Here is a 23264-nt window from a genome sequence, read left to right as displayed (position 1 = left end):
TTTTTTTTTGAGACGGAGTCTCGCTCTGTCGCCCAGGCTGGAGTGCAATGGCCGGATCTCAGCTCACTGCAAGCTCCGCCTCCCGGGTTCACGCCATTCTCCTGCCTCAGCCTCCTAAGTAGCTGGGACTACAGGCGCCCGCCACCACGCCCGGCTAGTTTTTTGTATTTTTTAGTAGAGACGGGGTTTCACCATGTTAGCCAGGATGGTCTCGATCTCCTGACCTCGTGATCCACCCGTCTCGGCCTCCCAAAGTGCTGGGATTACAGGCTTGAGCCACCGCGCCCGGCCTTTTTTTTTTTTTTTGAGACGGAGTCTCGCTCTGTCGCCCAGGCTGGAGTGCAGTGGCTGGATCTCAGCTCACTGCAAGCTCCGCCTCCCGGGTTCCCGCCATTCTCCTGCCTCAGCCTCCCGAGTAGCTGGGACTACAGGCGCCCACAACCGCGCCCGGCTAATTTTTTGTATTTTTAGTAGAGACGAGGTTTCACCGTGGTCTCGATCTCCTGACCTTGTGATCCGCCCGCCTCGGCCTCCCAAAGTGCTGGGATTACAGGCGTGAGCCACCGCGCCCGGCCAAACCCTTATATTCTCTTACCTGCTGCAGACTAGACTGTTCTACCCTCAAACTCTTTGTGAAAACACTTAAATAAGTAAACTCCTTCCCCTATAACATCAGTCCCCAACCACGGACCGGTTTTGTAGAGGACAATTTTGCCATGGACAGGGAGTAAGGGGTGGCAATGGCTTCTGGATGAAACTGTTACACTTCAGATCATCAGGCATTAGTTAAGAGTCCCATAAGGAGTGCGCAACCTAGATCTTTCGCATGTGCAGTTCACAACAGAGTTTGTGCTATGAGAAGTTAATGCAGCCTCTAATAGGAGGCGGGGCTCCGGCAGTCATGCTCACTAACCCGCCACTCACCTCTGATAGGAGGCGGGGCTCAGGCGATCATGCTAACCCGCCACTGGCCTCCTGACATGCACCCCAGTTCCTAACAGGCCACAGACTGGTACTAGTCTGAAGCCTGAGGGTTAGGGACCGCCTGCCCTGTATGATAAAATCCAAGTTTTTAATGGGGTCCTCAAAGCCCTCTATGATCTTAGGCCTACGGCTCTAGCCTCATTTTTTAATATACACTTCTACTATCACCATTAAACTCTACCTTTCAGCAACCCTTAAGTGCCCAAAGTTCACCATATGAGGTCATTTCAAGCCTAATTTGCATGTTACTTCTTTTTCCCAGGCTGGTTTTAATCCTTTGTCTACTTTAGGTATGTCATCTTTCAAACCCAAGTTTAAGACTCTCTGAATCATTGAAGCATCTGGGAGTAAGGGGTTAGGGGGTGTCCTTACTTCCAGAATTGATTCATTCCTGCATGCCCCCGTGTATTTCCACAGCCTGCTCCCAGAGCACTCATTAACTTGTCATTGTGTCTTTCTTATCCACCATTCCTAGACCACTGTTCTTCAAGACAGGGATAATGAGCAACCCATCTTTAGATTTTTAGCACCTGCCCCAGGGTCCAGCAAACAAAATAAAATAAACAAAAATGTTGAACAAGTGAATAAAAAAGTCTGTAATTTCCAAAATAAGGTTCAAAGATCCCAGATACAGAAGACCCTCAGTAAATGCAGGCTGAAAAAACTGAAAGATAGGTTAGTATCCCTTGTTTAACTCAAACGTTCAACGTACAAAGTTGTCAGAAAAGAGACTGAGGAAAGGAGGAAAAAAGGAAGTCGGATGACAAGAAGCACTTCTGGAAAGTCTAACATGCTCTAAACGACAATCCAGTTGCCTAAAAGAGCGGTAGGGTGAGAAAGCTCCCCGCACATTCAGACTTTGGAGTAGATGGAGTGCGCGCACGTTGGCATTCAGGGAGAGCTTTTCAAGAATGAAAGAAGGCCGGGCGCGGTGGCTCACGCCTGTAATCCCAGCACTTTGGGAGGCCGAGGAGGGCGGATCACAAGGTCAGGAGATGGAGACCATCCTGGCTAACACGGTGAAACCCCGTCTCTACTAAAAATACAAAAAAATTAGCCGGGCGCAGTGGCGGGCGCCTGTAGTCCCAGCTACTCCGGAGGCTGAGGCAGGAGAATGGCCTGAACCCGGGAGGCGGAGCTTGCAGTGAGCCGAGATCGCGCCACTGCACTCCAGCCTGGGCCACAGAGTCCGTCTCAAAAAAAAACAAAAAAACAAAAAAAAAGAATGAAAGAAAACCCCTACTCACCCAAATAGAGGCTGTTCGGACCCTGGTGGCCATCCCTACGGTCACTTTTGTGTGCTTCGCTGGAGGTGACAGGACGCAAGGGATACTAGAAGAGAGAGCACAGTGAAGAAAGCGGTCTCCCAGCAGTCCCCAAACCCAGGTGGGTCCGAGGCACCAGGGCTGCCTGCCATTCTCGGAGCTGAGGCTCCTTCCCGCCCACAGCCACGGGATTCACCATCTCCACCCCCTCACCAACACACAGGTTAGGGTCAGGCAACAGCCCCGGGTCTGCAGCAGGAGAGAGTTAAGGCAGATTAGTTCTGTCCCGTCCCGCCGCCTTGGAACTGGAGGAATTCCGCGCCTCCGGCTCCTCCAAACCCTGAAGGGGCGGCAGGATAGAGTCCGGGGTGCTGCCTCCACCTCCGAATCTGCAGCCAGAAGGGTTCGCAGCCACACTCCAAACTCGGGTGACCCGGTGACCACGACGGGTGATGAACGCTATCTGCGGAACAAGGCTCTCACCGTGGGCGCAGAGCAATGGCGGCCGTTACGTGTGTCGCACAGGAATTGCGTCATTGAGAGTCGAAGGCGAAAAACTACAACTCCCAGAGGCCTCTGCGAGGAGTTACTCCGGCACCGGAGGGCCCCGGCCAAGGGCCACCGGGAGGGGGCGTGCTAAAGTGACCCGAAAGCTCAGGCCCTCCTGGCCCAGTCCCTGAGCTCCCATACTTGGGAGTTTTAAATTATAAAGAGAATCAAAATACTTGACACCAACTGCTCAACGGTTAGAGGGATGTAAATTAGGTTACAAGTATTCTAGCCCATGCTTTACTGAAATGGTAAAAGGCTTATTTTGCTTCACACTTTAATAACAAAGATTCATAAAATTCCCATTACATGTTAACATAAATAATATTTTAATGAAAATTACATATATTTTACAAAAGAAAAAATTTAGTAAGGAGTGGCTTCGTTTTATGTTTAAGTCTTTTCTGACTTACTAGAAAGCTGGATTCTCATATCTGCTTCTATGTTTAATCTGTTGCATATGTTGTTTTTGTTAAAGTATATAAAGATACAAGTCGAACAAGAGATAGGTTTGTTAGTGTACAATCTTAAGCCATGCAGATGAACTTTTTCTACTGTATTACATAAAATCCATTGGTCTACATTGCACTCTGAATGGATTCTTTTATCATGTGTGATTTCATAACATCATGCATGGCCCAGTTGGAAAATATCAGTTTAGTGAGCTTTGCAGATCTTGCAAATGTCAACACATTTCATTATACAAAAAGAATTATTAGGCTGGTACAAAAGTAATTGCGGCTTTAATGGCAAAAGATGCAATTACTTACTTTTGCACCAACTGAAAATATCCACTAACATCGTTATTGATCTTAAGTATTGGGAAGGGGTGACATTCACAAAGGCAGATACAAGTTTTCTAAAATTCCTTTGTTTTTGGCTTTTAAAAACTTTTATAAATTTATGGGGTACAAGTATAATTTTGTTACATGCATCAATTGTGTAGTAGTGATGTCAAGGCATTTAAGGTATCCATGCCCTATTGTACGTTATATGCATTGTACCATTTAGGTAATTTATCATTGTCCCTGAAACCCCCCAACACCTTTTGAGTCTTCATTGTCTATCATCCCACACTCTTCATCCATGTGTACATATCCTTTAGCTCATACTTAAAGTGAAAACATGTATTTTTCTTTGTGTGCCTGAGTTGTTTCACTGAAGATAGTGGCCACTAGTTCCATCCATGATGCTGCAAAAGACAATTTCATTCTTTCTTATGGCTGAATAGTATTCCATTGTGTATATATAACACTGCAAGCTCCGCCTCCCAGGTTCACGCCATTCTCCCGCCTCAGCCTCCCGAGTAGTTGCGACTACAGGCGCCCACTGATTTTTTTCAAAAAATCAGAGTGCATCTCCCCCTCCAAAGGAACACAGCTCATCGCCAGCAATGGAACAAAGCTGGACAGAGAATGACTTTGACGAGTTGAGAGAAGAAGGCTTCAGTTGATCAAACTTCTCAGAGCTAAAGGAGGAACTATGCACCCAGCGCAAAGAAATTAAAAGCCTTGAAAAAAGAATGGATGAATGGATAACTAGAATAATCAATGCAGAGCAGACCATAAAAGAATTGACAGAGATGAAAACTATGACACGAGAACTACGTGACAAATGCACAAGCTTCAGTAACTGACTTGATCAACTGGAAGAAAGAGTATCAGTGATTGAAAATCAAATGAATGAAATGAAGTGAGAAGAGAAGTGTAGAGAAAAAAGAGTAGAGGCCGGGCGCGGTGGCTCAAGCCTGTAATCCCAGCACTTTGGGAGGCCGAGACGGGCGGATCACGAGGTCAGGAGATCGAGACCATCCTGGCTGACACGGTGAAACCCCGTCTCTACTAAAAAATACAAAAACTTAGCCGGGCGAGGTGGCGGGCGCCTGTAGTCCCAGCTACTCGGGAGGCTGAGGCAGGAGAATGGCGTAAACCCAGGAGGTGGAGCTTGCAGTGAGCTGAGATCTGGCCACTGCACTCCAGCCTGGGCGACAGAGCGAGACTCCGTCTCAAAAAAAAAAAAAAGAAAAAAGAGTAGAAAGAAATGAACAAAGCCTCCAAGAAATATGGGACTATGTGAAAAGACCAAATCTATGTCTGATTGGTGTGCCTGAAAGTGACAGGGAAAATGCAACCAAGGTGGAAAACACTCTGCAGGATATCATCCTGGAGAACTTCCCCAACCTAGTAAGGCAGGCCAACATTCAAATTCAGGAAATACAGAGAACGCCACAAAGATGCTCCTCGAGAAGAGCAACTCCAAGACACATAATTGTCAGATTCACCAAAGTTGAAATGAAGGAAAAAAAATTAAGGGCAGCCAGAGAGAAAGGTCGGGTTACCCACAAAGGGAAGCCCATCAGACTAACAGCAGATCTCTCGGCAGAAACTCTACAAGTCAGAAGAGAGTGTGGGCCAATATTCAACATTCTTAAAGAAAAGAATTTTCAACCCAGAATTTCATATCCAGCCAAACTAAGTTTCATAAGTGAAGGAGAAATAAAATCCTTTGCAGACAAGCAAATGCTTAGAGATTTTGTCACCACCAGGCCTGCCTTACAAGAGATCCTGAAGGAAGCACTAAACATGGAAAGGAACAACCAGTACCAGCCATTGCAAAAACATGCCAAAATGTAAAGACCATCGATGCTAGGAAGAAACTGCATCAACTAACGAGCAAAATAACCAGCCAATATCATAATGACAGGATCAAGTTCACACATAACAATATGAACCTTAAATGTAAATAGGCTAAATGCTCCAATTAAAAGACACAGACTGGCAAATTGGATAAAGAATCAAGACCTATCAGTTTGCTGTATTCAGGAGACCCATCTCACACGCAGAGACACACATAGGCTCAAAATAAAGGGATGGAGGAAGATCTACCAAGCAAATGGAAAACAAAACAAAACAAAAAAGCAGGGGTTGCAATCCTGGTCTCTGATAAAACAGACTTTAAACCATCAAAGATCAAAAGAGACAAAGAAGGCCATTCCATAATGGTAAAGGGATCAATTCAACAGGAAGAGCTAACTACCCTAAATATATATGTACCCAATACAGGAACACCCAGATTCATAAAGCAAGTCCCTAGAGACTTACAAAGAGACTTAGACTCCCATACAATAATAATGGGAGACTTTAACACCCCACTGTCGGCATTAGACAGATCAATGAGACAGAAAGTTAACAAGGATATCCAGGCATTGAACTCAACTCTGCACCAAGTGGACCTAATAGACATCTACAGAACTCTCCACCCCAAATCAACAGAATATACATTCTTGTCAGCACTACATTGCACTTATTCCAAAATTGACCACATAGTTGGAAGTAAAGCACTCCTCAGCAAATGTAAAAGAACAGAAATTATAACAAACTGTCTCTCAGACCACAGTGCAATCAAACTAGAACTCAGGACTAAGAAACTCAATCAAAACCGCTCAACTACATGGAAACTGAACAACCTGCTCCTGAATGACTACTGGGTACATAACGAAATGAAGGCAGAGATAAAGATGTTCTTTGAAAGCAATGAGAACAAAGATACAACATACCAGAATCTCTGGGACACATTTAAAGCAGTGTGTAGAGGGAAATTTGTAGCACTAAATGCCCACAAGAGAAAGCAGAAAAGATCTAAAATTGACACCCTAACATCACAATTAAAAGAACTAGAGAAGCAAGAGCGAACACATTCAAAAGCTAGCAGAAGGCAAGAAATAACTAAGAACAGAGCAGAACTGAAGGAGATAGAGACACAAAAAACCCTCCAAAAAATCAATGAATCCAGGAGCTGGTTTTTTGAAAAGATCAACAAAATTGATAGACTGCTAGCAAGACTAATAAAGAAGAAAAGAGAGAAGAATCAAATAGACACAATAAAAATTGATAAAGGGGATATTACCACCGACCCCACAGAAATACAAACTACCACCAGAGAATACTATAAACACCTCTATGCAAATAAACTAGAAAACCTAAAAGAAATGGACACTTACACTCTCCCAAGACTAAACCAGGAAGAAGTTGAATACCTGAATAGACCAATAGCAGGCTCTGAAATTGAGGCAATAATCAATAGCCTACCAACCAAAAAAAAGTGCAGGACCAGACGGATTCACAGCCAAATTCTACCAGAGGTACAAGGAGGACTGGTACCATTCCTTCTGAAACTATTCCAATCAATAGAAAAAGAGGGAATCCTCCCTAACACATTTTATGAGGCCAACATCATCCTGATACCAAAGCCTGACAGAGACACAACAAAAAAGAGAAGTTTAGACCAATATTCCTGATGAACACTGATGCAAAAATCCTCAATAAAATATTGGCAAACCTAATCCAGCAGCACATCAAAAAGCTTATCCACCATGATCAAGTGGGCTTCATCCCTGGGATGCAAGGCTGGTTCAACATACACAAATCAATAAATGTAATCCAGCATATAAATAGAACCAAAGACAAAAACCACATGATTATCTCAATAGATGCAGAAAAGGCCTTTGACAAAATTCAACAGCCCTTCATGCTAAAAACTCTCAATAAATTCGGTATTGATAGAACGTATCTCAAAATAATAACAGCTATTTATGACAAACCCACAGCCAATATCATACTGAACGGGCAAAAACTGGAAGCATTCCCTTTGAAAACTGGCACAAGACAGGGATACCCTCTCTCACCACTCCTATTCAACACAGTGTTGGAAGTTCTGGCTAGGGCAATCAGGCAAGAGAAAGAAATCAAGGGTATTTAGTTAGGAAAAGATGAAGTCAAATTGTCCCTGTTTGCAGATGACATGATTGTATATGTAGAAAACCCCATCATCTCAGTCCCAAATCTCCTTAAGCTGATAAGCAACTTCAGCAAAGTTTCAGGATACAAAATCAATGTGCAAAAATCACAAGCATTCTTATACACCAGTAACAGACAAACAGAGAGCCAAATCATGAATGAACTCCCATTCACAATAGCTTCAAAGAGAATAAAATACCTAGGAATCCAACTTACAAGGGATGTAAAGGACCTCTTCAAGGAGAACTACAAACCACTGCTCAGTGAAGTAAAAGAGGACACAAACAAATGAAAGAACATAACATGCTCATGGATAGGAAGAATCAATATTGTGAAAATGGCCATACTGCCCGAGGTAATTTATAGATTCAATGCCATCCCCATTAAACTACCAATGACTTTCTTCACAGAATTGGGAAAAAAACTGCTTTAAAGTTCATATGGAACCAAAAAAGACCCCACATTGCCAAGCCAATCCTAAGCCAAAAGAACAAAGCTGGAGGCATCACACTACCTGACTTCAAACTATACTACAAGGCTACAGTAACCAAAACAGCATGGTACTGGTATCAAAACAGAGATATAGACCAACGGAACAGAACAAAGCCCTCAGAAATAATACCACACATCTACAGCCATCTGATCTTTGACAAACCTGACAAAAACAAGAAATGGGGAAACAATTCCCTATTTAATAAATGGTTCTGGGAAAATTGGCTAGCCATAAGTAGAAAGCTGAAACTGGATCCTTTCCTTACTCCTTATACGAAAATTAATTCAAGATGGATTAGAGACTTAAATATTAGACCTAAAACCATAAAAACCCTAGAAGAAAACCTAGGTAATACCATTCAGGACACAGGCATGGTCAAGGACTTCATGACTAAAACACCAAAAGCAATGGCAACAAAAGCCAAAATTGACAAATGGGATCTAATTAAACCAAAGAGCTTCTGCACAGCAAAAGAAATTACCATCAGAGTGAACAGGCAACCTACAGAATGGGAGAAAATTTTTGCAATCTACTCATCTGACAAAGGGCTAATATCCAGAACCTACAAAGAACTCAAAAAAATTTACAAGAAAAAAACAACCCCATCAAAAAGTGGGCAAAGGATATGAACAGATGCTTCTCAAAAGAAGACATTCATACAGCCAACAGACACATGAAAAAGTGCTCATCGTCACTCATCATCAGAGAAATGCAAATCAAAACCGCAATGAGATACCATCTCACACCAGTTAGAATGGCAATCACTAAAAAATCAGGAAACAACAGGCACTGGACAGGATGTAGAGAAATAGGAACACTTTTACACTGTTGGTGGGACTGTAAATTAGTTCAACCATTGTGGAAAACAGTGTGGTGATTCCTCAAGGATCTAGAACTAGAAATACCATTTGACCCAGCCATCCCATTACTGGGTATATACCCAAAGGATTATAAATCAAGCTGCTCTAAAGACACAGGCACACGTATGTTTATTGCAGCACTATTCACAATAGCAAAGACTTAGAATCAACCCAAATGTCCATCAGTGACAGACTGGATTAAGAAAATGTGGCACATATACGCCATGGAATACTATGCAGCCATAAAAAAGGATGAGTTCGTGTCCTTTGTAGGGACATGGATGCAGCTGGAAACCATCATTATCAGCAAACTATCGCAAGAACAGAAAACCAAACACCACATGTTCTCACTCATACATAGGTGGGAATTGAACAAGGAGATCACTTGGACACAGGAAGGGGAACATCACGCACTGGGGCCTATTGTGGGGAGCGGGGAGGGGGGAGGGATAGCATTAGGAGATATACCTAATGTAAATGACAAGTTAATGGGTGCAGCACACCAACATGGCACATGTATACATATGTAACAAACCTGCACATTGTGCACATGTACCCTAACTTAAAGTATAATGATAAAAAAATTTTAAAATAAAAAATAAACACCTGAGACTGGGTAATTTATGAGGAAAAGAGGTTTGATTGGCTCACAGTTCCACAGGCTGTACAGGAAGCATGATGCTAGCATCACTTAGCTTCTGAAGAAGCCTCAGGAAACTTACATTCATAGCAGAAAGTAAAGGGGTAGGTGGCATTTCACAAGGCCAGAACAAGAGCAAGGCAGAGTAAGGGGGGGGGGGTGCTACACACTTTTAAGTAGCCGGATATCATGGGAAACCACTCACCACCTCAAGGACAGCACCAAGGGGATGGTGTCAAGCCATTCATGAGAAATCTTCCCCCATGATCCAGTCACCCCCCACCAAGCCCCATCTCCAACACTGGGGATTACAAAGTCACACAATATTTGGTGGGGACACAGATCTAAACCATACCACTTATTCCCATTCCTAAGTGCTGTGCTCTTGTAGGAGGGGTTGTTTCCGTGGGCTGTGTGGGCCAGCATCCAGGCCAGTAGGTGGTACTTCTAGGTATGAGCTAGCTACAATAGTAGCAGTGGGATTTCTGCCCAACCTTGGTTCCTTGGAAGAAGTACTTGGGTGTCCCAGGTGGTGGATTGGGCCATGAAACCCCCAGGGGCCAGGATCCCACATGCCCTCTCAGAGGGATGGCAAGGCTGGATAGAGCTGGAACAAGCAAGACTGCACTGAGATCACCGATGACAGGTGCATGCACTAACACTGACAAGGCTGGTGGGGCAGTCCTCAGGCCCACAGTGAAATGCCCAGCTTTGGGGCAAGTGCTCCTGTGTCAGCGGCTCAGCATGGAGAGAGTAGGGCAGTCTCAGCACTGCAGCCATGGCAGGCAAGAGTGGGGCCTGCTTCCCTGTCACATCTCAGTCCCAGTAAGGCTCACTCCCCAACCCAGACTGTGTCAGCAAATCTGGATATTTATTCAGTCACTGCAGTTTCCTACTCTGCAATGCAGCCCCAGGCAATAGGAGTCATTGCCTGGCTCAATACCATGCCTCCCCAGAAGTTCTCCCCCTGCTCCAGTCAGAAGGTGGGGACAGGCCAGTTCGAGTGCCAGCAGTTGGAGCCCACACCATACCTGATTCTCCATTCTGGCTGTAGGAGTCCCTCACCAACTTGAGTCCCAGTTCCCTGAGTCCCACCATGAGTCTCGAGCACAATCGACTGATGCCACTGCTAGCTCCCTGGACTCAGCACAGCTTTATAAGAGCTAGGATTGAGAATAACATCCTGTTATTGTAGACGCCCAGGTCTTGGGGAGTGCATGGGATACTTCCCAAATCAGCTCCTACTCACAGTCTACTGACTGCTCCCAAGTTAGATCCAGGGCTTAGGAGGATCAGAGTGCTCTCCTGTGGCCTGGATTGCACAATTCCCTAGAGGGAAAGTGGACCACAGAAAGGCACTCAGTTACCCTCTCCCATATCAGGATTCACTCCCGGTTTTTGGCCAGTTGCAAACATGCAGGCTGCTTGCCTTCCTTCTCTTTCCCAGATTCTGGAGTTTCCCTTTGCTTTTCTTTTGAACTCCTATGTTCCCTCTTGGATAATATGTTCAAAGTGTGATTGCCCAGACACTATTTTGGTTCACGGAAGTGGATAAGGTGACCTGAAAAAGCCCTAGTCAGCCATCTTGGGGAAAAAAAACAAAATTGTATTTTTCTCTTGAAAATTCTACTTTTATATTGACAAATAAATAAATAAATAAAACCCTGTCATTTGCCTTCCTTTAAGTGACAAGTTTATTTGGTTGATTTCTGAGAGAATACCTGCCAAGCTTTCTAGGTCCTTCTTTAATGCAAAGTTCAGCTCCCAATTCAAAGTTCAGCTCCCAATGCAAATAATCACACAAATGCTGTTTCTTGAGACAACTACGGAACTTCAGTATACAGCACAGAATGTTCATTGCACAGATATTAAAAAGAGATGTATTTAGGCTGGGCGCAGTGGCTCACGCCTATAATCCCAGCACTTTGGGAGGCTGAGGCGGGCGGATCACAAGGTTAGGAGATCGAGACCATCCTGGCTAACACGGTGAAACCCTGTCTCTACTAAAAGTACAAAAAATTAGCCGGGCATGGTGGTGGGCACCTACAGTCCCAGCTACACAGGAGGCTGAGGCAGGAGAATGTAGTGAACCCGGGAGGCAGAGCTTGCAGTGAGCTGAGATCGAGCCACTGCACTCCAGCCTGGGAGACAGAGCAACTCTGTCTCAAAAAAAAAAAAAAAAAAAAAAAGATGTATTTCAGAGTTGTTATTTAATAAAATGACTCTTTACTGCTTTATCAAAGACATCCTGAAGTTAAATCGACTTCCTTTAAAAAATACAAATCTGGGTGGAATGGTTCATCTCTGTAATCCCAGCTACTTGGGAGGCTGAGGTGGGAGGATCACTTGAGGCCAGAAGTATGAGACCAGCCTGGATAACATAGCGAGATCCCATCCATGATAAAATAAAATTAGCTGGGTACGGTGGTGAGCACCTGTAGTTCTAGCTACTCAGGAGACTGAGGCAGGAGGACTGCTTGAGCCCAGGAGTTTGAGGCAGTAGTGAGCTATGACCATGCTACTACACTCCAACCTAAGCAACACAGCTAGACTCTGTCTCAAGCAAACGAACAAAACTATGAATGTGTAGTGATGAAGAATACAGTGGCTACTAATAAATATCTTTTTTTGTATTACCTTGATTCATGCTGAAGTGCCAGCAGTTTTACCTACCATCGTTTTGTACCATCAGTGCAAATTTCAACACAGTAGATAACCACTTAAAATTGGGAATATCAGTGTTTACTGTAAAATTATTTAAACTCTTCTCTAAGTTTGAAATTTTTCATAAGAAAATATTAGGGGAAAAGTCATTATGGAAAAGATAAACTTTTAAATAAATTGTATCGGAACAACAAAGTAGCTATATAATAATATAATAAAGATGACTGTCTCACAATATATTTAAAATAAATCTCAGGTAGATTAAGTATGTCAACTAGGCTGGGTGTGGTGGCTAATGCCACCACAGCACTTTGAGCAATTTGAGAAGACCTCATCTCTAAAAAAAATTGTTTAAATTAGCTGGGGTGGGGGTGCACACCTGTAGTCCCAGCTACTCAGGAGGCTGAGGCAGGAGGATCCTTTGAGCCAGGAGTTTGAGGCTGCAGTGAGCTATGATCATGCTATAATACTCCAGCCTATGTGTCTCTTGAAAAAAAAAAAAAGAAGTATGTCAGGCTTTTAAAAATCAGACTTTAAAACATTTTATATATTTTATTTTATTTTTATTTTTAGGGACATGATCTTGCTCTGTTGCCCTGGATGAAGTGTAGTAGTATAATCATAGCTCAATGTAACCTCAAACTCCTGGGTTCAAGTGATCCTCTCAACTCAGCCTCCCAAGTAACTAAGAATACAGGTATGCACCACCATGCCTGACTTTTTTTTTTTTCTTTTTTTTTTGGAGGGATACAGTCTCACTATGTTGCCAAGGATGGTCTCAAACTCCTGGCCTCAAGTGATTCTCCAGCCTCAGTCTCCCAAAGTGCTCTTTAGCAAAGCTCATTACCCAAGATAAATGAAATGATATCCAGGTATGGTGACATGCCTGTAGTCCCAGCTAGTTGGGTGGTTGAGGTGGGAGGATTGCTTGAGCCCAGGAGTTCAAGGCTGCAGCGAGATATGATTACACCATTGCACTCCAGCATGGGTGACAGAGTGAGACCTCCAACTCTTAAAAAAAAAGAAGACAGACAAAGAAATGTTCACACAAAGACATGTACATAAATGTTCCCAGAAGCATATTCATAGTAGCCAAAAAGTGGAAACAACCCAAATGTCCAACAACTGATGTTTGAAAAACAAAATGAGACAAATCTATACAATGTAACACTATTAGGCAAAAAAGGACTTAAGTACTAGTACATGTCTGAGCAAATAAACCTCAAAACATTATACTGAATGGAAGAAGCATGTCTTACAAGACCACATATTGTATGATACTATTTACATGAAATGTTCTCAGAAGGCAAATCTATAGAAACAGTAGATTATTGGTTGCCTAGGTCTGATAACTAGTGGATATGAAGCTTTGGGGAGGGGGGTATATGAAAATGTACTAAACATTAATATTTTTTTTGAGACAGAGTCTCACTGTCACCCAGGCTGGAGTGCAGTGGTGCCATCTCAGCTCACTGCAACCACTGGCTCCCAGGTTCAAGCAATTCTCCTGCCTCAGCCTCCCGAGCAACTGGGATTACAGGTGTGTGCCACCATGCCCATCTATTTGTGTGTGTGTGTGTGTGTGTATTTTTTTAGTGGAGACGGGGTTTCACCATGTTGGCCAGGCTGGTCTAGAACTCCTGACCCCAGGTGATCCACCCACCTCGGCCTCCCAAAGTGCTGGGATTACAGGTGTGAGCCACCACAGCCGGCCCTAAAATTAAATTATAGAGATGGTTGCACAATTCTGTAAAAATAGTTTTAAAATGAAATTATATACATTAAATGGTTACATTTTATGATATGTAATTTATACCTTATGTTTTCACTTATATTAGTGCAATGAGGGTCGGGGGAGTCTCTGCTAAACTGAATCATTCAGAGACCCATGTTTACAGAGTCTACTGTTTTCAGTATGTGATTCTGAAAGATTTCTTATGTTAAAATCCAGCTTGCAAATGGTGTATGGGAGAGATAGTGGAACTTATACAGGGTGTTTAATAAACTGTCACAAGATTTTTAAAAATATAAAATCAGCTGGGCACAGTGTCTCATGCCTGTAATACTAGAACTTCGAGAGGCCAAGATGGGGGGATTGCTTGAATCCAGAAGTTTGAGACCAGCCTGGGCAACACAGCATGACCCCCTGTCTCTACAAAAAAAAATACCAAAAGAAAAAAAATTAGCCAGGCATGATGGTGTGCCACCCATAGTCCCAGCTACTCAGGAGGCTGAGGTAAGAGGATCACCTGAACCTGTGAGGTCAACACTGCAGTGAACCATGATCATGACACTGCAACTCCAGCCTGGGTGACAAAGCGAGACCCTGTTTCAAAAAACAAGATAAAGTCACGACTCTCATACAAACATAAACATGTGCCAAACATTTTAATTACCTTCTTAATTAATGAGTGTACCAGTAAGCTGTTGTAAATAGTCCAAAGAAGAATTCAAAGAACCACAGATATATAGGAAAGAAATACTAGGATGAATTTACGAAAAGATGCAAAACTAAAGAATTGCATTCAACTAGACATAATATATTTGCATTTCTATAGAGAATAATAACTTGTATTATGAGTTTTTGATAAAGTATAGGGTTGTAAAATATCTCAAAGACAACGAAAAGCAGATATAATATGGAAGAGTGCCTTAAATAATGCCTAGACTTACACTGAAAATACAAAGTAATATTTTTATTCATGTCTAATTATTTTTCAAGTTTCCCTGACAGTCTTTCCCACTTTATGTAATAATTTAAAGAATGTTTATTCTTCATCACATGGGACAGGACTGAAAGCAGTATATCCCATTTTAGCCCATATTCCATGGCCAGAACTTGGTCACTTGACTCCATGTAACTTAAGGTGTGTTTGGAAAGAGTTGCTAATGAGGAAAAAGCAAACAGTTTTGATGAACACTGGCAGATCCTCTACTACAGAAAGTTGTCACAGTAATCAGGCTGGAATATGCTTATGTCTCAAGCTATCTATTTAAGACATTTAGATTTTCCTGTCGAGTTTGCCATTTATTATTATAAAATTTTCCTCTTTATCTCTCATGATATTTCTTGCCATAGTCTGATGTTAATATAGACATGCAAGCTTTTTTTTTTTTTTTTTTTGGTTACTGTATGCATGGTATATATTTTTTCTTCTCCTTACATTTCACTTCTATTTACCATTATATTTAGAAAGTCTTTCTTACATTTATTCTTTTTTTTTTTTTTTTTTTTTTTTTTTTTTTTTTTTTTTTTTTTTTTTGAGATGGGGTCTTGCTCTGTCGCCCAGGCTGGAGTGCAGTGGCCGGATCTCAGCTCACTGCAAGCTCCGCCTCCCGGGTTCCCGCCATTCTCCTGCCTCAGCCTCCCGAGTAGCTGGGACTACAGGCGCCTGCCACCTCGCCCGGCTAGTTTTTTGTATTTTTTTAGTAGAGACGGGGTTTCACCGTGTTAGCCAGGATGGTCTCGATCTCCTGACCTCGTGATCCGCCCGTCTCGGCCTCCCAAAGTGCTGGGATTACAGGCTTGAGCCACCGCGCCCGGCCACATTTATTCTTTTAAAAAAAAATTTTTTTAAGAGACAGAGTCTCACTCTATCACTCAGGATGGAGTTCAGTGGCATGATCATAGCTCACTGCAACCTCAAATTCCAGGGCTCAAGTGATCCTCCTATCTCAGCCTCCCAAGTAGCTAGGAATACAGGGTACAACTGTATAATATATATTATATTACATTATGTATATTACATTATATAATATATATAACATATATACCTGGCTAATTTTTAAATTTTTTTTGTAGAAATGGTGTCTCCCTGTGTTGCCCAGGCTGGTCTCGAACTCCTGGCTTCAAGCAATCCTCCCACCTTAGCCTCCCAAATCACTAGGATTACAGGCATGAGCCACCACAACCAGTTCTCTTTAAAAATGTTTTTTCATAAATCACATTAGCATAAAAATTTCTTGTCATCTATCATTATCAATAAATATATACTAAAGACTTGAAAACACCCACCCCCAAACACACACACACAATGATTGTGAGGGGAAATTACCTTGTGCTTGAAATGCAAAATTCAAGATGATGTTAAAATTGACTATCTAACAGTTTAAAATTGCTCTCTTTAAATTTTTAAAATTTCTTTTTATCTCATTATGGATATATATACATAATAAAAACTTCCATTTTAATCGTCGCTAAGCATACAATTCAATGGCATTAGTTAGATTCACAATGTTGTGTAACCATCACCACTAATTTCAAAACTCTTCCATCACTCCAAACAGAAACTCTGGTACTCATTTAGCAATAACTCCCCATTCCCCTTATTTGCCTGGAAACCTCTGATCTACTTTCTGTCTCCATGAATTTGCCTATTCTACGTAGGTCATATAAGTGGAATCACACAATATTTAGCCTTTTGTGTCTGGCTCATCTCACTGGCATAATGTTTTTCAGGTTCACCTATGTTGTAGCATGTACCAGAGCTTTGGTTCTGTTTTATGACTAATGTCCTGTTGTATACTCCATTTTGTTAACCCATTTATCTGTTGATGGACATTTGGATTGATCCACCTTTGGGCTATTATGAATACTTCTGCAAGGAATATTGGCATAAAAGTGTCTGTTTGACTCCCTATTTTCTTTTTCTTTTTTTTTTTTTTTTTTTTGAGACGGAGTCTCGCTGTGCTCCCAGGCTGGAGTGCAGTGGCCGGATCTCGGTTCACTGCAAGCTCCGCCTCCCAGGTTCCCGCCATTCTCCTGCCTCAGCCTCCCGAGTAGCTGGGACTACAGGCGCCTGCCACCACGCCCGGCTAGTTTTTTGTATTTTTAGTAGAGACGGGGTTTCACCATGTTACCCAGGATAGTCTCGATCTCCTGACCTCGTGATCCACCCGCCTCGGCCTCCCAAAGTGCTGGGATTACAGGCTTGAGCCACCGCGCCCGGCCATACTCCCTATTTTCAATGCATTGGGGTATATACACAGTAGCGGTATTATTGGGTCATAGGGCAATTCTGTCCTTTCCAAGAAGCCAACAAAACATTTCTCACAGTGGCTGAACCATTTTACATTCCCACTAGCAATGTACAAGGGCTCCAATCTCCAATTTCTCCACATCCTTACCGAACACTTGAAGGAAAACAGTCTGTTGCCTGTCAAGAGTAACCCATCTTGAAATGAAACTGACATAATGACTAATGTTTGAATCATGCATACCAAGACATTGCTACGGCAAGGTCAAAAAACGATTCCCGTACCATAGACAATCCCTCATAAAGATGCTTATCTAAATTCCCATTGGTCATGAGTTTTGCAAGAGAGTCTGAAACATGGCTAGCTGAACACGTCTTAACAAAAAAGCTTGTGATATAAAGAATTCTTTCTGAAGGATGAGTGCAGTAATCCGCTGTCTCATGATTGCCCAAGACATTGCTTCTGTTTATAAGACCCCATTAAATGTTTCTGAGAAACTGTATTTGTTAGCTTCTTTCTTTGGCTTCTCAGTTCCCTTGGCCTGTAGGGGTAGGTTTGAATATACCCGTTCACTGGGGAATAAGACTTAATACTTTCTGCTTTAAAAAAAATTTACACCTATCCTACAAGGTGTGGAGTGGTATCTCATTGTGGTTTTGGTTAGCGTTTCCCAAATGACTAATAACTTTGACCATCTTTTAACATGTTTAGTGGCCATTAGCACATCCTCTTTGGAGAAACGTCTATTCATGTCTCTACTCATTTTTCAGTGGGGTTGTTTTTTGAGTTGTAGGAGTTCATTAAATGTTCCCGATATTAAACTCTTATATGATTTGCAAATATTTTCTCTATTTCTGTAGGTTATTGTTTCACTTTCATGATAATGTCCTTTGATGCACAAAATTTCAAAATTTTGACAAAGTCCAATTTATCTATTCTTTTTTGTTATTGCTTGTGCTTTTGGTGTCATAATTGAGAATCTATTGCCAAATCTAAGGTTGTGAATATTTTTTCTTTTTTTTTTTAATAGAGATGGGATCTTGCTAGGTTGCCCAGGTGGGTCTCCAACTCTCGAGCTCAAGTGAGCCTCCTGCCTCAGCCTCCCAAAGTTCTGGCATTACAGGTATGAGTCACCATGACTGGCCCCATGGTCATGAGGATTTCCCTTTATTTATTATTCTAAGAGTTTTACAGTTTTAAGTCATTGGTCTAGTTTGAATTAATTTTTGTATGTAGTGTGAGATGGAGGCCTACTTCATTCTTCTGCATGTGGAAATCCAGTCATTCAGTGACATTTGTTAAAGAGATTACTTTTCCTTACTTGATATACTTGGCACCCTTGTAAAAATCAATTGGACATAGATGTATAGATTTATTTTTGGACTCTAAATTCTATTCCATTGATCTAAATGTTTATAGTTATGCAAGTACCACATTGTTTTGATGATTGTAGCTTTGTGGTAAGTTTTGAAAGCAGAAATTGTGAGTCCTCCAACTTTATTCTTATTTTTCAAGATTGTTTTGGCTGTTCACAGCCCCCAGAATTCCAAATAAATTTGAGGCCAATATAGTCTGAATTGATACAAAATTAACTTCAATAGTATGCAAAAACTCTGCTCTTATATAGCTCCATTCCCTGCTTCCCTTTATGTTATTGTCAAAAGTTACATCATTATATATTGTGTGTCTGATAACATAAATTTATAGTTATTTTTATGTATTTTCTTTTACACTGACACTAGCTTCTATATGCGCCCATGTAGTCTTTTCTTATTGAAAATCTTTCTTACTCTCTATATACCATCAAGTTACTGTCTAGTATCCTTTCATTTCAACCTGAAGGATTCTCTTTAGAATTTCATGTAGTACAGTAACAAATTCCAACTCCTTTTGTTTGTCTCATTTACTGTTCTGAAAACCCTAGAACCCTTAAGATTTATGCTAAACCTATTTTGCTGTACTCTATAAATGGAATAACAAAGCCTGAGTGACAGCACATTTGTTTATAACATAGTTTACTGAATATTTTAAGCCCACTGTTGAGACCTACTACTCAGTAAGAAAAGATTTCTTTCTAAATAGTACTGCATATTGGCAATGCACCTAGTCACCCAAGAGCTCTGGTGGAAATAAATGCTATTTAACCACCTGCTAACACAATATCCATTCTGTAGCCCATGGATGGAGGAGTAATTTTAACTTTCAAGTCTTATTTCAAAAATATATTTTGTAAGGCTACAACTGCCATAGCTAGTGATTACTCTGATGGATCTGGGCGACGTAAATGGAAAAACCTCTAGAAAGGATTCACCATTTTAGGTGCCATTAAGGACATTTGTGATTCATAGGAGGGAGTCAAAATATCAGCAATAGGACTTTAAAATAAGTTAATCCCAATGCTCATAAATGATTTTGAGGAACTCAAAACTTCCATGGAGGAAGTAAATCCAGATGTGGTGGAAATAGCAAGGAAACTTGAAGTGGAGCCTGAAGATTTTAGTCCTTTCTCTTCCTTATTTTTGTGTTTGCTCTACCAGTGTTAGGCTTTATATTTTCATATGTTTTCATGATGGTAGATATTGTTCTTTTGCTTCCAGGTGTAGGACTCCCGTACAAATTTCTTGTATAGCCAGCCAGTCTACCGGTTTTTATTTGCCTGGGAAAGACTTTCTTTCTTCTTCATTTAACTTTTCTGGGTATAGCAACCTTGTTTGCTGGAGAGTTACTGTGTTCCTTTGGAGGTGTCATTTTTTCCTCAGTTTTTTTCCTTTTTCATGTTTCTTGTGTTCTCAACATTGATATATACACATCTGGTGAAAAAGTCACTTTTTCCATTTTTTTGAATTTGCTTTAGTAGGGGAGGACTTTTTCCTAAAGATGTATCTATGGTGACTGCAACTATTTATCTATGGCTGACTGCAAACTTTACCTTCCAGGCTCAAGCAATCCTTCTACCTCAGCCTCCAAAGTAGCTGAGACCACAGGCATACACCACCTGGCTAATTTTTATATTTTTTGTAGAGACTGGGTTTCACCATGTTTCCCAGGCTGGTCTGGAACTCCAGAGCTCAAGTAATCTCCCTGCCTTGGCCTCCCAAAGTGCTAGGATTACAGGCATGAGCAACCACACCAGGCCAGGTAAGGCATTTTTTAATTTAATTTAATTTTTTCTAATTTTTTTTGAGACGGAATCTCACTCTGTTACCCAGGGTGGAGTGCACTGGTGGGCTCTCGGCTCACTGTGAGAGGTGACAACGTGCTAGTAGCCCTCGCTCTCCGCGTCTCCTCGGTCTCCGCGTCCACTCTGGTGGCGCTCCAGGAGCCCCTCAGCCCGCCACTGCACTGTGGGAGCCACCCTCTGGGCTGGCCGAGGCCGGAGGCGGCTCCCGCTGCTTGCCCGGAGGTGCGGAGGGAGAGGCGCGGGAGGGAACTGGGGCTTCGCGCCCCGCTCGCGGGCCAGCGCGAGTTCCGGGTGGGCGCGGGCTTGGGCGCCGCGGCCCTGGACAGTGAGGGGCTTAGCACAAAGGCCAGCAGCTGGGGAGGATGCGCCGGGTCCCCCAGCAGTGCCAGCCCGCCGGCGCTACGCTGGAATTCTCACTGGGCCTCAGCTGCCCCCCCTTGGGGCAGGGCTGGGGACCTGCAGCCCGCCACGCCCCAGCCTCCCCCCCCGCCACCCTGGGCTCCTGCAGGGCCGGAGCCTCCCCTACGAGCGCTGCCCCCTGCACTGCAGCGACCGATCCCATCGACCACCCAAGGGCTGAGGAGTGCAGGCCTGCGGCACCAGTACTGGCAGCCAGCTCCGCCTGCAGCTGCGGTTTGGCATCCACTGGGTGAAGCCAGCTGGGCTCCTGGGTCTAGTGGGGACTTGGAGAACCTTTATGTCTCGCTAAGGGTTTGTAAATACACCAATCAGTACTCTGTATCTAGCCAACCTAGTGGGGACTTGTAAAACTTCTCTGTCTAGCACTCTGTGTCTAGCTAAAGGATTGTAAACACACCAATCAGCACTCTGTGTCTAGCTCAGGGATTGTAAATATACCAATCAGTACTCTGTCAAAATGGACCAATCAGCAATCTGTAAAACGGACCAATCAGTAGGATGTGGGTGGGGTCAGATAAGGGAATAAAAGCAGGCTGCCCGAGCTAGCCAGTGGCAACCCCTTTTGGTCACTTTCCATAGTGTGGAAGCTTGGTTCTTCTGCACTTTACAGTAAATCCTGCTGCTACTCACTCTTTGGGTCCATGCCCCCAATGTGAGCTGTAATACCGCGAAGGTCTGCAGCTTCACTCCTGAAGCCAGTGAGACCACAAACCCACTAGGAAGAATGAACAACTCCAGACACGCCACCTTTAAAAGCTGTAAGACTCACCAGGAAGGTCTGTAACTTCGCTCCTGAAGTCAGCGAGACCATGAACCCACCAGAAGGAAGAAACTGTGGACACATCTGAACATCTGAAGGAACAAACTGCAGACACACTATCTTTAAGAACTGTAACACTCACCGTGAGGGTTCACGACTTCATTCTTGAAGTCAGCAAGAACAAGAACCCACCAATTCCAGACAAAACTGCAACCTCTGCCACCCTGGTTCAAGGGATTTCCCTGCCTCAGCCCCCAGAGTAGCTGGGATTACAGGCACTTACCACCACACTTGGCTAATTTTTGTATTTTTAGTAGAGACGAGATTTCACCATCTTGGTCAGGCTGGTCTTGAACTCCTGACCTCAGGTGATCTGCCCGCCTCCCAAAGTGCTGGGATTGCAGGTGTGAGCCACTGTGCCTGGCCCAGGGTAGGGCACTTTAGTTTTTATTTTGGGTCCATGCAGCAGTGTAGTCGCCATATAACTTCTTCAGCTGTAAGCAGTTTCAGTACCACCTGTGATTTGCTCAGTGGCTTAAAGCACTGTTGTTGGTGTAGACTGTGGTAGTTTTGCTGGAGATGGGGATTCCAGGTCAGCCAGCTCTTGGACCTTAGGGCCCAAGGGAATGGGAGTGGTGGGCCAATGGGGCTCCTGGGATGTGGATATGCAGGAGCCATTGAGCCCCAGTGAAGGGGGAAGTATAGTAGGGTCTGGGCTCTCAAAATGGCACTGTGCTGCCATTTTGGACTTAGGACTCAGTGTGTGAGATTCAGTGTATGCCCTCTCTGTAGCAATGCCATCATGTGGTCTCCAGGCAGCTACTATGTTGGTCTTAGGGCCCGTGAGGGTTGAGAAAATTTCCCATGCTAGGATTGCAAGCAACCATTGTGGAAATGTGGACTGCTGGGGAATCTCTCACACACCTTTTCCTCACATTGGGGTGCTTCTCTGGGTTCTCAGCCCATCTCCAGTGGCTGAGCAGGCTACCTCACCTCCCTCTGCTTCCTTGCCTTACGTGTTTTCTGTCACTTCGCTGTTGAATTATACGTTCTCTCTTAGATGATCTATTCAAAGTGTGATTATATACTTGCCATTTGCGGTTCTTCTTTGCGAATGAGGTGAGTATCAAATGCCTTTAGTCAGTCATTTTGAAGCCCACCCTCTAAACACAGGTTTTATATTCACTAGGAAATCAAAAATACTGTGATTTCCTTATGATGATTGCTTGCTTTGTTGTGATAGTGTAGAATGAAACCTGCACTATCTCCAAGGAACGCCTGTAATCTGTTCACTTTTTAAAATTTACTTTCTGTTCCTCACACTATATAATTCCAATTGACATTTATTTGATACTCCTCACAGAATGCATAAAGCATATTCTTCCTGCAACACTGCCTCAACAAAAAGCGAGTAGGAGCTTTAATCCTTCATCGGGATTTTATGTTTTTCTCATTTTTGTTAAATGTGAATTTTATGATGCTCAAGAATGTAGGTTTTATGACAAAAAAAATTTTTTCCAGGGGTTTACTTTGGTTTTAAAACTGTTGTTTGAAGTTATAGTTTTTTTCTTAAGCTTTAAGCATAGATTACAAAACTAGGCCGGGCGCAGTGGCTCTCGCCTGTAATCCCAGCACTTTGGGAGGCCAAGGCGGGCAGATCACGAAGTCAGGAGAT

The 23264-nt window shown here is 42.9% G+C and overlaps 1 protein-coding gene across 9 annotated transcripts in view; it reads right to left on the bottom strand.

Annotated features, from left to right (window-relative positions):
* The window catches only part of LOC112634329 (zinc finger protein 10), an 81837-nt gene that overhangs the window by 20463 nt on the left and 38110 nt on the right, over positions 1–23264 (bottom strand). For 3 of the 9 annotated variants that reach the window (XM_025401610.1, XM_025401611.1, XM_025401612.1), the window contains exons 1-2: positions 2572–2737; positions 2232–2316 (exon numbers count right to left, since the gene is read on the bottom strand). In XM_025401610.1, the coding sequence (XP_025257395.1) occupies positions 2232–2264 (33 nt within the window). In that variant the 5' untranslated portion in view covers positions 2265–2316; positions 2572–2737. Of the gene's footprint in view, positions 1–2231; positions 2317–2571; positions 2851–23264 lie in introns of those variants that run through there. The other 6 variants (XM_025401601.1, XM_025401602.1, XM_025401608.1 and 3 more) reach the window with 6 other exon arrangements.

This window comes from Theropithecus gelada, chromosome 11, assembly GCF_003255815.1.
Source record: "Theropithecus gelada isolate Dixy chromosome 11, Tgel_1.0, whole genome shotgun sequence".
Classification (NCBI taxonomy): Eukaryota; Metazoa; Chordata; class Mammalia; order Primates; family Cercopithecidae; genus Theropithecus; species Theropithecus gelada.
This window is presented reverse-complemented; position numbering and strand designations above follow the sequence as displayed.